At 30.4% G+C, this 17191-nt stretch overlaps 1 protein-coding gene across 1 annotated transcript; it reads right to left on the minus strand.

Moving 5' to 3' along the window:
* Window positions 1–7984: 7984 nt before the first annotated feature.
* Window positions 7985–8563, minus strand: LOC121115380 (piggyBac transposable element-derived protein 3-like). Its single transcript, XM_040709601.1, has one exon. It carries the CDS (start codon window positions 8561–8563, stop codon window positions 7985–7987), a length of 579 nt encoding a protein of 192 aa, XP_040565535.1.
* Between the last annotated feature and the right edge of the window lie 8628 nt (window positions 8564–17191).

The raw sequence follows: 17191 nt of genomic DNA on the forward strand, positions 1-17191 counted from the left end.
AAAATAATAATTAGTCCAATAATATTCTTATTATTAAAGGTATAATTAAAAAAAAATGTCTAATAATAATTATGAATTGATTATTTTATTTCAAAATTCATTAATATGTTATATTTATATAAGATCTATTAATATAAGTAAATTGACTATAAATTATTTATTCACTAATACTTTAGGTAATAAATATATTGAGTGCAGAAGATTCTTCTAGATTTTTGACATACCGTTTTGTAATCTTAGGATCATAGCTTAGAATGAGAAATTTGGAACTGTATTCATATTGCATAATTGTTTCTAATTTTACTACTTATATCACCAAAAGGCTTGTCTACTGCAATATTAAAATCTATTTTGAGAAACATCCAAAAATTGTTAAGTTCATAGAACTTTACATTGGAAATGTGATTCACTCTCGCTTTTCCATTACCAAATGAAGTCTCTAAGTAAAGAAGTGTTATAAAAGATCCATTAAGTATATGAGGATAAATATATATTTATTGCATAAGAGGAAACTACAGACTTGACGGCGATCCAAGACTGCAAGTATGGTTGGTCCTTTATATAGTCATTTTTTGGATTGTCCTTATCGCATTAATTTGGAAGATCTAAAAAACCCGACAATTAAATGATTTCAAAAATTAAAGTGAAAAATATGGGCAATGTTTTGGGCTCCAATTTCAAAAGCGAAAGACTTAAAGTTTTCTTGGATATCTTAACTCATTCTAAAAATTTGAATAGAATACCCATCATTAGTGACAATGATGGCTTTAGGGAGGAGGCGGAAGGCCTGGTACTTGATGTGGATGTATTACTCTGTTATGGCGTCCCAGTATTGGCTGACAGTTGCTTTGAGGGCCTTACTGTTTGAATGAAGGGCACTGCAGGCATTCTCCTCGACCTGTACCCATAGGTACATGTCAAGGACTTTGGCATCATGTCTGTGGGGTCCCCAAAAGGCTCAAAAAGAGTTTAAAAGAGTCATTCAAAGAAGTCATGCAACGAAAGAGATGAATTTCTTTCATTTCTAGTGTCAAAAGTGGCCTCTCCATCCTACAAGGCTCCTTCCACCCTCTTTGCTTATAGCTCTCTGGATAGTCTGTTGTGAAAACCCGAAATCTGACGAAGCCCTTCATCCTCGCCAACGTTTCAGACTTGCTGACGGCGTAGAAGGTGGTTCCGGAGACGACCAAATGCATGGATTGCGCGAATGGAAATAATTCATTATTCAATATTCAGCCTTCATTAATTATCAAATTAGTAAGTATTCAGATTTCAATTGACCACCCAGTTATTAAATAGAAATTTTCTGTTATAAGCTTCTGCTTGCGTGGCATACATTGTGTATTTTTGAAAAATATTTACATACAAGATTTAGTCTCAAAAGATCTAAAAATAGGAAAAGAACATATATTAATTTTTAAATATATTTTTCAGCGTCATAAATATCAAAACTCAATTTAATATTTGCTGTATCTGTTTTTGAAACGGATAAAGTAACTTGGAATAACAAAAAAAAAAAAAAAAAAAAAAAAAAAAAAAAAACAGACAAAAAATGTACTCTCGTTGTAAGTCTAATCAATTCCATTCCTCATTTTTGCCATAAAGCGAAGAAACATCTTCATAATAAATAGAGAAACACATTTGAAATTAATAGTTTAAAAAGATCTGTTATTTAAAAAAATATTTATTAAGCTTTAAAAACTCATAGATACTTTATGAAATGTTGCTCTCTGTAGGCGACAAAACGAATATTTTTGGATTCATAGGTTATTTTCATGTTTATCGTGGTAAGAGTAATCAGGAATACATTATTTCCATCCATTTGTTGACTTTTATAATCGCCTATAAATTTTGATCTTGAAAATTGCTTTGTGTTGATGCAAAATAATTTACATAATTCCTTATTCAAAATATGTGTAATATCAACCTTCACATATTAGTAACTATCAATAAAAACACATTCAATTCATACATAAAGGCTATTAATCAAAAGCTTTATCACTTTACATATAATAGTAGACTCGGTATTACTGATAAATGATTAAAATAATCATTTATCACTAATATATAAATGCATTAAAATACAACCATATATCATATACCGTATTTGATGTCCATGCAGCTGATAAGTAACATAATGTATTTATTGTCCTAAGTTTACCTCATTGATATTTTATTTCTTTCAACAAAGTTTGCAGATATTCTATTTGTAGGACGCTTTAGTCGAACTATTTATAAAATTAAAAAGTAGCTTTGAAATAGATTCAGTTTACGGTAGTAAGTCTATGTGGCGTGTTTCTTTATTATTAAATCCGAATTCAAATGTTAAAATAACTATAACTCCATGTAATGATCTTTCCGCTGTGCTTGATTGTCCCACAATTTTTAGAAAATAGTTTTGCCAAAATCCAGGGATCCTTGTCCATTTTTTAAGCTTATGGAGTCATTGATACTTCAGATAAGTTTAATATGGGTGTACATATCTGCGCTCCCTTTTCTTATTCTGAAGTATGGACATTCAGCTGATCCTACTTCTTCCAATAACATATTAAAATCCAAAGTCCTGAATCAATAATGCATCTCACCTCAAGAACAGGTAAGATGAGCTGACGAATCGATGTTGTTCAAGAAGATTATTAAAACCTTAAATCGTATATTCGACCAATTATTTGTTCCCAACCTCTTAGGGACTATGGGTTAAGTCTGTTCCAACTTCTCACCGGATTATGCCTTGTACTATGGTCAAGCTGGATTTAGGAGATTGGACTGAATTTTGCGACGGTCTTAAGTATTAATAAATTCAAATTCTGTGGCCAGTTTAGCAAATCCTACTATACGTTCCTAAGTCACAGATTTAAATGCAGAAGAAATCACAGACCTTTTAGTAGTATAGGGAAAAACATAAAAATATGAAGTGAATACAACAACGTGTGCCAAAACATTAGAGAGGAAGAAGGGCTCTCTCAAAAAGGCCGAACTGGACCCAGAAGAATAAAAGGAAACAGACCAGGTCAATCCTCTCAAGGCCATGAGACCCGTGAAGAGATCTCAGGATTTCAAACCAGACTGTGCATAGAGGTATAAAAAAAGTGGGTGGAAAGAGACTTGTAGGGTGAAGAGGCCCCTTTTGACACCAGAAATGAGATAAATCCATCTCATTCGTTGCAAGACTCCTTGGAATTAGTCTTTTGAGTTCTTTTACACACTCTTTTGACACTTTTGGACCCCCTACAGCTATAATGCCAACCTCCTTGACTAAATATTTTGGGTGTAGGTCGAGATAAAGGCCTGCAGTGTCCGTTATACAAATACATAGGCCCTAAAAAACCACTTTCAACCAGCACCGGTACACCATGAATGAGGATTACTTTCACAGTGGGTGCCAGTCCTTTCACATCCTGCAGCTATCATAGCCCCTAAGGGTAATGATGGCTTCCTAAGCACGGGCATATTGAAATTATTAAAAGAGCTAAGATACTCATCTATTTATAGAATTAATTTTGTTGAAATTCTATTGTTAATTAATAAAATTATATATTGTTGAATTTTAAAATCCAAAATGCTCACATTTTAATGAGCCACATGGTATTTAGAACTGTGAAAATAAGATTAAGTTATTTATCAACTCAGGCGTATCTGTGTATCTTTTATATCAATTAAGTTATCCACCCATGTATCCAAAAAACAATATCTACCCTCTCTCCAATCGTTTGGAAGAGATAAACCCATTACGATGGAAATTTTTTGAGGGAAGACTAATTATTTATTAACCTTTATGTTGTTAGTCAGGCACAACTAATTTAAGGAGTGCATTTTTTAAAGAGACAATTTTCTTTTGTATAACCCTAAAAAAAATAACGATTGTTCTCATTATCAGAAGGTTCCAAATTTCACAATATTAATAAATTTCAACTTTATTTTGATGACAAGTTTATAAAAGACTTCCTTCACTCTTTTTTGACGTTGTCAAGAGTTTTTGGGCTCTAATCGACACCTACTTTTGGTATGACCCTCACGACAGGCAAGTATATATGCATTATAAATGATTAAAAACAACTTTGAAATATGTTTAGTTTATGTTAGTAAGTCTTATATTTCCCCAGCAGTAAGGGTTCTGGCTAAGCATAATGCAAAGATAAAGGTTCCCATTTTGAGTGTATCTTACTTCATTTATGACGTTGATTAGAAATATTCTTTTTTTTCTTGTAACACGTATAGTTTTAGGACGACCCAAATTTTGTTTTACATAAGTTTACTTAATTATTTGCAGTAAATTCATAAATTTAATAAAGTCTCCTCATATTAAAATGATATTTTTTTTCAGATAAATTAAAATTAATCTACGAGTATCAAAATTTTTATCATCGTGCTGAAGTTAGATAATATGTCCTGACATTGTAAAAATAATCCAGACAATGTGTAAAGACAGTTCACAACTAAAAACCAGCGACGAAGTATTACATTCGATTAAAAAAAAAAAATACTATATTTGCTATATTTTGGTAGCAATTTAGATGAACAAGGTAAACCATGGGTGCTACATCGTACATGTTCGGTTGTTTAAATTGATTACAGGATTGCGGGAGACCAAAATAAATCTTCATTGGAATTTTTTTTACCCATGATATAGAGGGAGCCAAAAAATCATTATGATGAGTATTATTTCTGCAGTGTGAACTTAATAAGGTTTTCTGCCAAGAACAAGCATCTGATCCAAACATAGAGTCAGCACGTACACCACTAAAACAATGATTCATTGCCCATTTCAATACCCCACATGAATGGATAAATTATATTGTTGATGACAAGGAAAGTCCTAAAGATGCAACTTGGGGTTCTGTACCATCAGAAGACACAAATTAAACTTACCAAGGCACAACTTTAGAGTGTAAAATCCTCCACCAATAACATTTTAATAATCTTCTTAGAAACTTTTGCCTTTCCAAAGAAAAAAAAACTTCTGGCTTCAACTAAAGCAAAAACAATTTAGTTGAACACAAAGTTCACATTAGCTACGACCAAAAGCGGAATCTTGATTTAACTACATTCTTTTCAGTTGACGGTCCGTTCTGTAACTGTCACGGCATCAACGGTCTATTTATAACCATGTTTCAGATTCATGGTTGATCTGACTGAATCACTACCAAGTATTTTGGAATGGAAATTTGATGTTTGACATTGTTGGATGCTGTATCGTGACAATCCAAGCAAAATATACAAATGGAAACCACATTCATAACGCTTTTAATATATAATTTATTGTTGTTTTGTTTTCCCAGAAAGATAATATAAGTTTAAAGTTTGAGCTATGTCTTATAACAATCTCCAAAATTGATAAATTTTAAGACCACTGTATTTTGAAAACTGAACGTCCAATTTTGTTGATCATTGTTAATATTTCAATGTCTTCCTTTTTTCCTAAGAATTTATTAGGACAGTTGCAACAATGCCCTTTTTCTTGAGCATCAATAAAACTACAACAAAAAATCTGTATTACATTTGCTCAATTTTATGTTTTATAGTGGAAAAACTCATGTTTTGCAAAAAAATCTCCAATATGCGAAATTTACTTCTGTAAAAACGTAGGCAATACAAATTTTTGAGGCAAAATTACCCATATCCATTTGATGGGTCTGAAAAAACTGAAAAAAATAAACAACATCAGAAAAGAGCTAAATTTTGTTGACCTTGAGAAAATTTAGAATCTTCTTTGCTCATTCCAACTGAATCAGCTTGTTCTTTTCACAGCAGTGCTTAGTTCGTCGAATCTCACGAGATGAAATCATTTCGGTAACGAAACTCATGTATTACAAAAAAACTGCGAAATTCACTTTTGTAAAAACGAAGACTATAAACATTTTTGAGGCAAAATTACCCATAACCATTTGATGGATCTTATCAATCAATGTAATTGATGGATTTGCTGTGTTGAAGTACCAACGAGTAATATAAATCATACAACTTTGTCGTTCTCCCCTACATAATCCAACAAATTACTCAGTTTATAATAGAAGAACGATAAATAATTAGATATACTCGTACTATAATTTCAATTAACTATGACGTAAGGGGGAAAACTTGGAAATGATGTAATACTTTTAAACCGTTTTGTTTTGTTTAATGACATCCTTTGTATATAAAAGAATTATCCTGTGGTAAAATGTATTATATCTTTAGAAAATGCTTGATTTTTTAATACATATATATTTTAATAGTTATATTTATTTACCTCCACTTGATTTAATTTTTTTGATTCACCTCAAATATAATTTTTTTAGAATTATATTTCATTTTATTCTGAATTATTAACTCAATTTAGTATTAATTATCTTTGTTTCAGAGAGTTTTTTGAGGGTGTTAAATATCTATCTACCACAACCATGAATTTGAAAAATGGAGATTTTTTTCTTTATTACAAACTAATCAAAATTTAAAGTTATAAAACAATTTTTAAAATGAAAAAAACTCATCAAAATATAAATATATTTCTGGCATACGTTTACTTTTTCTCACTTTTTATATACGCACAATGGGGTTCCCCTATTTTTCGATTTCTGTTTAATCGTCCCATTACTAGCATGTATTGAGATTTTGGAACATAAATATATCATTATTAATTTATATTTTAAGACAAAATATCCTTGAGGCTAACTAGTTTTAAGGCAAGATGTCCAGAGGCAAGATATTTAAAGGCAAAAGTACCTAGTATCATATATATATAATGAAAAAAAAGAAAGAATATTTCTCCTTATTTGATTTTCGGATAACATAATATGAAAATTGAAAATGAGCACTCATTCTCCTAAACTTACTCGTAATCCAAAGTATTCCTGTCTTTATAAGTATATTTATTCAAATAAAACTAAGAAGTTATATATCGTACATTTTATAGGAATATAACCAAAAATATTTGAACTATAAAAAAAACCCATAATGGCAAAAAATGTTTGTACATAATATTTTAAGTTTAAATTCTTCAGAAAGAATAGCAAAAGTATGTGGCTTCAACTAATGAAACTCCATTTAAAATTTAAGATATATATATTGTACATGTATTTTATTGTATCCATAAACTCTATAGACATCATTCTTCAATCATTTCCGGAAATTATTATTTAAAACGTTCAATATCTTGTATATGATGTATACAAGTTGTAACTTGTATAGACAAATTGTACCAATTGTTACCAAAAAATAGATGAATAATTTTAAATGTAGGGTTTATTTGGGATGAGAATAATGCAAAGATCAAATGTTCCTTGGATGATTTTATCTGGTTGTACACGCTTATTATTTTCAATTTTTCAAAAGTAAAATTTAAACGAGAGGTTATGTGAGGACATTTATTTAACAAAATCATCAAAAAAAGTCCTTGGCAAAAATTGTATTCAATATTTGAGCCCTCAACTTTAATAATATTTTCCCATCTCCGAATTTTTTCATGAAAATTTGTAATTTGGTGTATTTTTATGAGTAAATGGTAGATTCAGTTTTAATTGAATCCAAAAAAATAATTGAATTTCCCAGGACCAAAATAATGAGCGTCAGTTTAAACTGACGCTGGTAAAAGGAGGGTATGTGTTTTTCTTCTTCCCTTCTTTAAGAAATATTAGATTATTTTATGATTGTTCATCCAATATTTTTTTTATAAAAGAAAAATAAATGTCTTAGAAGCTTTTCAATATTTAGATATATATGTATATTCATCTTCTGTAATTTTCTACAAATAAATATATTTGAATTTTTAGATATTTAAACATTATTAACACAACTTTGTATGAAAATCCTTAAAACAATCAGGATGAAGACTTACATTGCACTTTTCACAAAAATATTTACTAGTCTTAGAGCATTGAACACATTGTCGTTGATTTCCCTTTGCAATCCAATGGTCTCTTCGATCGTAACGAATATCTATTATTACTTTTTGTATGCTTCGTGATGTTGGAAGTATAGGAGGTATAGTTTTTTCTGATTGAAATCTTTAATAATAAACTTTAACAATTTCTCTTCTAAGCCCTACAAAAAAAAGCCGTTTTTGTATTTGATTATGAGGTTGTAATCGATCAAGTTGATATGCATTGTTGATCGATATATCGTCACAAAAGCGGAAAAGTGGCCACCACCATTTCTTGTATCGAAGATTTATCATGTAACTGCTTATGTTTTGATGCAACCTGTCAACACCACCCATGTGCTTGTCATATACTGAAATGGAATTTGGTTGATCAATATAAACTCTTCCACCCTTGTCTTTTATGTAACGAGAGGCTCTTTTCATGGGTTGTTTTCCATACAGTGTTGATGCGACTGTCACCACTTTATTATCTTTCCAACGAACAAGAGTAACATTATATTTACTGATAATTTGTCTCGAGCCTTTTTTCATTTCATCAATAGCTATCAATGATGCATTTTCAGTTCTATTAGCTCGAAGTGTACCTGTAGCAGCAATTCCATTTTCTTTTAATAATCTCAATAGCCTTGCACTAGTAAAAAAGTTGTCAATAACTATATGATAATTTGAATCAGGGACTTTTGGTGATTTAGATACAAGATGCATAATAACTGATCCCCAAGGCCAATGTCCTTATTATAACTACTATTCTTCCAATCATAAGGATAAAATTGTACAGCATAACCAAGTGTTGTAGCTGCTGCCCATATTTTGTAACCAAATTTGACAAGTTTGTTCTGAATATATTGCTTGCAACTATGGCGCCCATAAAGGGCACCATTGATACATCAATGCTGATATTCTTTTCTGAAATAAAATTTTTCAAACAGTTTTCATTCAACATTTTGAACAATGGCCTCCCTATTTAAAATTTGTCACTGGGATCGAGATTATTGTCTATTTTTTATTTTATTTGTCGGATTGTTTCGATTTTCCAAATTTTTTATAGCTCTTCGCTTCTTCGACAATGAGCTTAAAAAATTGTACTTAGTGATATTTTTTTGATGATCTTGCTCAACATCAATGTCTCCTTTACTTACTCCTTTCACTACTGAGGGTACGGGGGCTAGGAGGTGATTTCCACTTAGGCTAACAATACTTGGATTATCTTCATCGCCAGAATCAACGTCGCTGTTACATTCATTAACATTTATTGGAGGTTCAATATGAACTTTGGTTATGTTCTGATTTTTTACATCCAAATCTTCATCATTTGATAACTAATCCAAATATTGAAAGCTAATCTGGCAACCCTGTTAGAGTTACAGGAAATATAAGATACCGTCAAATATTTTTCAATGCTTGCATGTATTATGAGCGTTCTGAGCGTTTTGATAATATTGGGACAATTTTGCTAAAAAATACTACTTGAAGTGAGAATGAGTAGTGGGCCGTAACTAAACATTAGGCTGACCTCAATCCACATCCCTGCACTGAATTATTAAATTGCTTGCAATGAAATCGTAAATTAATGAAATCCTTAATGATCAAATTGCTTGCAATGAATTGTTTAATAATCAAATTACCCACAATCATATTACCTGACAATGTTAATGAACGTAAAATGACCACACTATTGTTAATTGTATAGATTGCCTGGGCATTTTGCACATTGCCCGCTCTAACGGGAATTTTGCTCATTTCATATGTATTTCATCAGACAACAAACTGTGCAATATATTAGTATTGCCTGGATTAGGTTCATAAGGCACTTCCAAATAGTTGTAATTGGCGAATGAACCCCTTATGCAAGACTCTATCTACTTTAAAAATAAATATCATGGCGGTTTGGTCCTCTAATTTATTTATTAATTAGATGGATCTCCTAGTATATGAACCTGCTTCCACCCATTGTTCCATTGAATACATATATTTCTATTTGGATATCCTAGCCACACGCCTCCAGGCTTGAACACGATGTTCAGAGATATTGTCTTTTATGAAGAAGATCACATCCCTTACTCAGTGGATCTCACCTCTAATTATGAAAGGTGCATTCATTGTAGAGATGACTTTTAGTATCAAGGTCTGTAACAATGACTTCTCACTTCGTAGAACATCGCTCAGTGCTCAATAACATTAGTCGGAGTCATCCTCCATCTGCAGTTCCTTCATTAAATTCTAAGTGATTTCTCCCGTCAATTCAACATCGTCTCCTAATATAAGGAATATTTTATTGATTCGAATTATTTATTGTACTTGACAAAGAAATTTATGATCTTCAGCAAGCTCATCTAATTAAAATTTCATTTATAATAATGAATTTGTGTTTTACACTTATTACGGATGATTAATTACTGACCATCCGAGACTCTCCAAGCCTTACTCTCGAGTTTCTTACTACTTGTGAGTCATTTAGGCCATTGGAAAAAATGAATGTGATTGCAATTTCAAAACTTAGTGAGTCTGTATTATAAAATTGTTACCATTGTCTAGACCTAAGATCTTAAAATAAATAAATTGATTACAGATTTTAATAAATGTTTCGGATAAGATTGTTTAAAATTTTATTATTATATCTTATTATTGCTCTAGTATTTCTTCACAAAGAAATTAACAAGTAAGAAAACTAAAAATGTTTTGCATTTGAACATAAATTGTTCATTTCCTATTTATTCCCAATTTAATTTTGCTTTCTTTTTGATTCCTTCTATTTAATTTTGCTATTGCATTCCTTTTATTTTTATTTATATTATCATTGACCTGAGGAACAAAATGTTAGTCATGCAATTAAATATTTTACATCCAATAAGAGGCATGTATTGATGAAAGCAATGATCATCATCACATTCTGATTCCAGAATGTTAAAAATATAAGGGTAACTTGCTAAGATTCTTATACTATTTTTTTACATATTTTGAAGAAGTGATGTCTTTTAAAATTGATTTTTTTTAAATTTCCAAAAATATTTCAAATGCAAATTAAAAATATCATATTAGATGGACGAGAAGTCCATCCCAATCAATTTGATTGAAATGACTCTGCCGTTCTTCATCAATTTCATATGTAATCAAATTTACACTAAATTTTTCCCTTGATATGCAAAGATATTTTTCATTATCAATATCTTCAATAAAATTGAAACACTATGAGGATTTGATGTAAGCTTGTATATTCAGTAATACGTCGCATTTTTATTACAATTGTTGGTAATAATATACAAATATATGGTGAAATAGAATCTCATTATTTTTTTTTTAATCTAAAATTTAATAATTTTAAATACTTAAGCGCAAAAATAATTTGAATTTTGATATCCCTTACCAAATTTGAATCGACAATTTAAAATCGACTTTTATACTAAATCCCACAGTTACATTTACATGTGTAAGATTGTAGAATATTCATTTCATTAAAATTTTCATTTATTTCTTTTGTTAAATGAGATCGATCAAGCTTCTTGTAAAATTATAGTAAGGAAAATAGGTCAATCTTTTCAAAGTTCTTAATGTCATTTAAAAAATCATTTTCGTTAAGAACCCAAGGTGAGAAAGATAAGCTTGGGATCTAAGTGTTGAAACTGATTTAGACTAATAAAGAGGAAGATTTCGAAACTGAAATGAAATATCATCTTTTTTTCAATATTTTTCGAACTATGTTAGGATCTTTACGACGAGATTTGATAGTATCCTCCTTTTCACTTTTATAATCAGAGGAGATAAAAGGAAGGTCACAAAAGGCAGAATATTTTTGGCAAGGTACAGTTTGAATTTATAGTTTTCTTAATGGCTCATCCTTAAGAAACATATGAAAATGTGGTTTTATAATGTTCTCATTGCCAGTTTCGATACTTTCGTGCTTAGTTGCTTTGTAGTCAATACGGTAATCTGGATAAATACATATCTTTCCCATGATTGTATACTAAAATAAACGAAACCCTGTATTTTAAGCTAAAATATCACGTGGAAGGTTCAAATATACTCAATAAATAAATACCCGGTTCCTACTAAATAGGTACGTCTATACTCTAATAGATTTATTTTTACAAAGTATCTATATATATATATATATACAAACTCTATTTCTAGAGAATTGTCAAAGACCACAACAAGTGGACACCCCTGCTATCCATAATATCGAAACCAGTAAGAACTGAAAGAAGTTGCGATATTATTTCATTAAATGAAGATATTTTTAAGAATATAGACTTGCCTATAAGCCAGGGTGATATCCTAAGCTTTATTAAAAATTACAAAAAAACATAAATAATATAAATCTCCTAGACGTTTTGGACTTCTTTTTTAGTATTTAAGACTTTTGATTTGCAAATGGCTCCGACATTGGAAGAAATCTTTAAGGACATTTTCAAAAAGGGATTTGTACCAGATTTTATGGGTAAAGGAATTTTGAGGTTGATCCTTAAAAAAAGGAAAACATAGTAAAGACATAAAAAATTACCGTCCAATTTCTCTACTGTCATTCAAGATTCTTACACCCCATTTTAAATAGAAGAATACATAATGTTTTACTCCTCATCATCTGTCCTGATCATTAAGGTTTCATGTCGGGAAGATATTTGCAGAGATTCCGCGCTCAATACAAGATCACTACTTATCAGGTAATAGATTTCGAAAAAAACTTTCGACAGTTTATCTCAGAAGTACATAATCCAACATTTGCACATAAATGAATTTCCAGATAAATTCGTAAATATGATATCGGCTATTCTACGACACGCATTGTCAAAAATTAATAGTCCGGGAGCAAATTTCAATTTCTGATTCACAAAGGTGCCAAACAAGGAGATTTGTTATCTCCAACCCTCTTCATAATCGCGATTAACGGTTTGTTGAATAAAATAAGGCTAAATAATGTAATCAAAGGTCTGCAAATGATAACCTGCATGTTAAAGTTGGTACTGTAGGCTGATGCCCTTCCATTGTTTCTGGAAGGATCTGAAGTAGAAATCGTACAGTTCATCAAAGCCTTTTCAAGACCATTAATAATTTCAAACATATCTCAGGTTTCTCAATAAATCTTAAAAAGACACAAATTATCTCGAATTGTGATCGTCAATTGATAGTTGTTTTTTTTGTGAACTAGACATCACTCGATCAGTTGTTCTACTTGGCGTTGGGGTTTTTGCAGATTCTTAGGAAGCTATGAAAATAAAAGAGGTAAAAATTATTGAATAACTACAAAGGAAGTGTTATAATTTATGAAAGTATTCCTTTAACCTGATAGAAAAGGCTGAAAGCATGGGATATAAATATAATTCCTAGGATCTTCCATTTATTAAGATATGCATAATTTGGGCAATGCACATTAAAAACAGATTCTTGAAACAATAAAAAAAATGTGGACATTATTGGAAAGAAATGGAATAATCTTGGAACTGTATATTGAATGTAGTTCTTCTTTATAATGGAAAATAATTAACCCTCCAACTTTTATGCCGGGATCAATAGTAGGGACAAGTTTCTCAATGAATATAGTATTACCTCCGTTGGTCAGTTTCGGGCCCATGGGAAGTCAAAATTAAAAATTGTATACTGTGTTTGAGAGCCAGTAAAACCTTCCTTACAACAAAATGTGATGTGACTAAACAGGGACTCCTGTCCCTATGCACATAGCTTTAGAAAGTCTACAAAATAAGGATATCCGTGTAGGCCTAATGAAGGGGCAGGAGGAACACAAGGATCCAATACGAATCGTAGAGAGGATACGGATGAGACTTGGACATAAGATGAATATGGCACAACTGGACCCATTATTAATTTTGAGGATCCTGTTCCCGGACTCACACCAAAAAGGGTTGCGATATAGAATTGCCACATCCTCTCTTTATACCAACAAATCATATGTTAGTGTTGAGGTTGAAACTAGAATTGATTGAAGATATTGTTTTCAGTTTTAATAACATCTTCTCCTCAATAAACATTTGTTTTCTTTCTTTATTTTGGTTCTGCGATGACATTTTCTGACGACATTTGCTATCAGGCCATTCAGGTTCAGAGCATAATTTACGCTCTGTCTTTTTTTTTGTAGGCGGTTATAATAGCTAGAGAGGAATCTTGAATTGAATGTGACAGTAACTTTGCATCACACCGGGATTATTCTTGGTCGAGAAGTAATATTCTAACTTCTTCAAAAGAGCTAGGTTTTTTTAGACATAAGCTAGGCTTTATCGTTCACTCTGGACATGACTTCAAAAAGAACTCAATATATTAATCGATCAAAGGAAATATTTCTCAAAAAAAAGCAAATAGACGAGGTTTATTACATGAATTTTGAGCTTGTTTTATTCAGAAAATTCCTTCAAGTCAAGAAAGGGTCCTTCAATGAACTTCAGTTTCCTTGACGATATCTTCCAAACTCTTATCAGTTCCAAAAGGGATTCCTACTCAGTATTTTATCATTTGTAAAAATTCTGGAGACCAACAAGCCCAAAATGCTGATATATGGAATATTTTATCTCTTTTTACTAGAAAGCCCTTCTTAAATCAATTCTCTCAGTGTGGTTTCCATAAATTAACAATGAGCTGTATTTTCTGGAAGAATAGGAGGTAGGGGTAGAGCAATTTTTGGTAAATTATCTGATGTTTCTGAGGTAGAATCAGATATAATATTTTTTATCACGTTATTAAAATCAATACGGAGGTGTATGTAATTTACCTACCTTTTGACGATCTCTAGTTGAAAATGCATGAGGTCTTCATCTTCTTCACCACCTACAAGAAGAACTTTGTAATCAGCCTCTTCTTACTTTGATAAAATGTAATTACATTAGTACAATAAGATCTCCAGACTGGAAGGCGCAAACACTGGTTCAGTGTCAGTCAACACTGAGAGCAAAGCTTAGAGCATAGAAAAACATATCCTTTGAACACCTACCTCGATCTCTTCAAATAGTAAAAAAACAAACATGTACACTAGAATCCATACCTGTAGTAGTCTTAGGTGGGGGTTCGGTATCTTTAATACTGAAATGAACTAGGTGAATATAAATCCGGATTTTAGCCACAAACTGTTAAATTGTAGTCGGGAATATAGATCGTCTTCGATTTAACTAAACCACGGAAGGTTCGAATATACTCGATAAATAAATACCCGGTTCTTACAAGATTTCACACTTCCTATTTAATACTGTGTTACTCTTTATAATTTAGTATTCATATATATTTACTTGTATTTTGAGTATCTTTCAGTCATTGAGGGGGGAGAGGTTGGCTGAGTCCTCTTCTTCATAGTTGTTAGGTTATTATTGGTATATGATTTACACATTTATATAAGATATTATTGGTATATGATTTACTTATGTATATAAGAAATCACTATATATAATGTACCCTGTATACAAGTTCGATTCTATATGCAAAACCCTGCAGTAGTTCATTATTGCGACTCCATTATTATTTCTGAAATCCAAATATGTTTATGATATACATGAGGATCACAATAGACAGTGCACCCAGTTACTGTTTTTTATACATTCCAACATATATTCCTATATACAGATAAATTTTACTTTATTTGTAAGATAATAAGATTTTTAAAAACATATTATTGAGCATTTCTAAATTATTTTACAATTATTTGATTTGGGTATTTATAACCTGATATAATAATGCATGCTGATCTGAGAGGTTATTTAGTGTGTATTAGGATCATTCCTATTTGCTATTTCCAAAATAAATATGTGTAAAAGTAGAGTTTGATTAATGAAGATATTATTATTACTATTTTTTTAAATATTTGTGGACGCAAATTTATTTGAATTAGCTATGCATTTCTTTAAAAATTGAGTGTATACAAAAAAAAAAAAAAATATTTATTTCAAACCTGTGGACTGCCCCAATAAGGGTCCGTGCAAGAACTCTAGGAAAGTGTAAAAGAATTAACAAAGTTTGAAATTAAACTTAATATCTTAACTTAGATTCAAACTGGATAATCTTTATATTGTACACGAGTTTTATCAAACAACTAATTTGAAAACAAAATGTTTGTAATTTTTTTAGATGATAGTAAATTATTTTAGTATAAATTGTAATTTATCGCATGACATATTCACCGCCTTTATAGGATTTTACACTATATAGATTATAACTTGTCCTTTTGTCTTTACCGTTGTATCTCAGCTTTAGATCAGACAAAAGGAAAACTGCTTGTGGGAAAATGACCAAGGAAAAATACCCAGAAGTAAAGTTGCCAGTTTAGAAAATTCCCCGTTATTAATAGAAAAACTTCAGATTTGATAATTATTCAATTTATAACAGTAAATTATTTAATTTTAAAAGGATTAAGCGTTGCATTTGATTTTAATATGAATTTGAAATAATCTATAATCCTTTTTTTTAAAGTGCAATTTGAATATAATCTTATATAAAATCTTATATTTTTTCCATTGGATTAACTGTCTTTCGAAAATACCCATTTTGCTTTGTTTTTGTATTGTATTTGATACATTTAAAGTTTTAGTACAAGTGTAAACATTTATAAATTTCATACATAATCCTTATATTATGCAACAATATTTTCATTTTTAAAAGATTTAATATAATATTATTATACGAACATAGAAAAATATATCTTAGTTGATTCGACCATATTATAATGTATGTCTATTTAAGGCAAATATGAAGTAATATTCAAATGAGACTCATAAGTATATTCTAGGGTATTTACTTTGAGTAGTTATTTCATAGAGACACAAAACATTTCCACCTATTTTTGGATTTCAAATTTGTCTTCAAATTATATAAGAAGAGTCTCGTTTTTCATCATTTTTTAGCATAAATTGGAAATATATCAAGTTTGGGTGTTAAAATTGTGACTCAATAGAGGCTTGAGATAGTTAATGGGTTGTGCGAGTTGTTTGCCAATAGGGGCAAGGGCATGTGCAAAAAGGGCACTATGAAATTGGACTTCTTATAAAACATTGAATTAAAGCAAAAAATATGAGATTACTTTCCCTACCTATCATTAATGTTTTTACTGTATGTCTTCAATTTATGACAAATTCTAATATATGTCATTGTGAAAAGAAATGAGGAATTTATAAGGTTTTCAACAAATACTTCATATTTTTCTCCGTTTTTGTACTTTTAAGGCATTTTCTCTCATTCAGAAAAAGATGTAGCAATTGTTAAACTATTATTTGGTTCGACAAATATGAATTTAAAACCTAATTGATTCATTTTTCTTAAATTTAGATCTTTTAACACTTTTATATTAAATAAATCATGTTGGCTATAAAACCAAAAAAGTTCGGTACATAAGGTTATTTTTATGTT

Source organism: Lepeophtheirus salmonis, chromosome 3 (assembly GCF_016086655.4).
Source record: "Lepeophtheirus salmonis chromosome 3, UVic_Lsal_1.4, whole genome shotgun sequence".
Taxonomy (NCBI): Eukaryota; Metazoa; Arthropoda; class Copepoda; order Siphonostomatoida; family Caligidae; genus Lepeophtheirus; species Lepeophtheirus salmonis.

What these genes read in the sequence shown, in the direction of transcription:
- LOC121115380 (XM_040709601.1), bottom strand. Translation starts at nt 8,563, where the DNA reads ATGCATCTTGTATCTAAATCACCAAAAGTCCCTGATTCAAATTATCAT.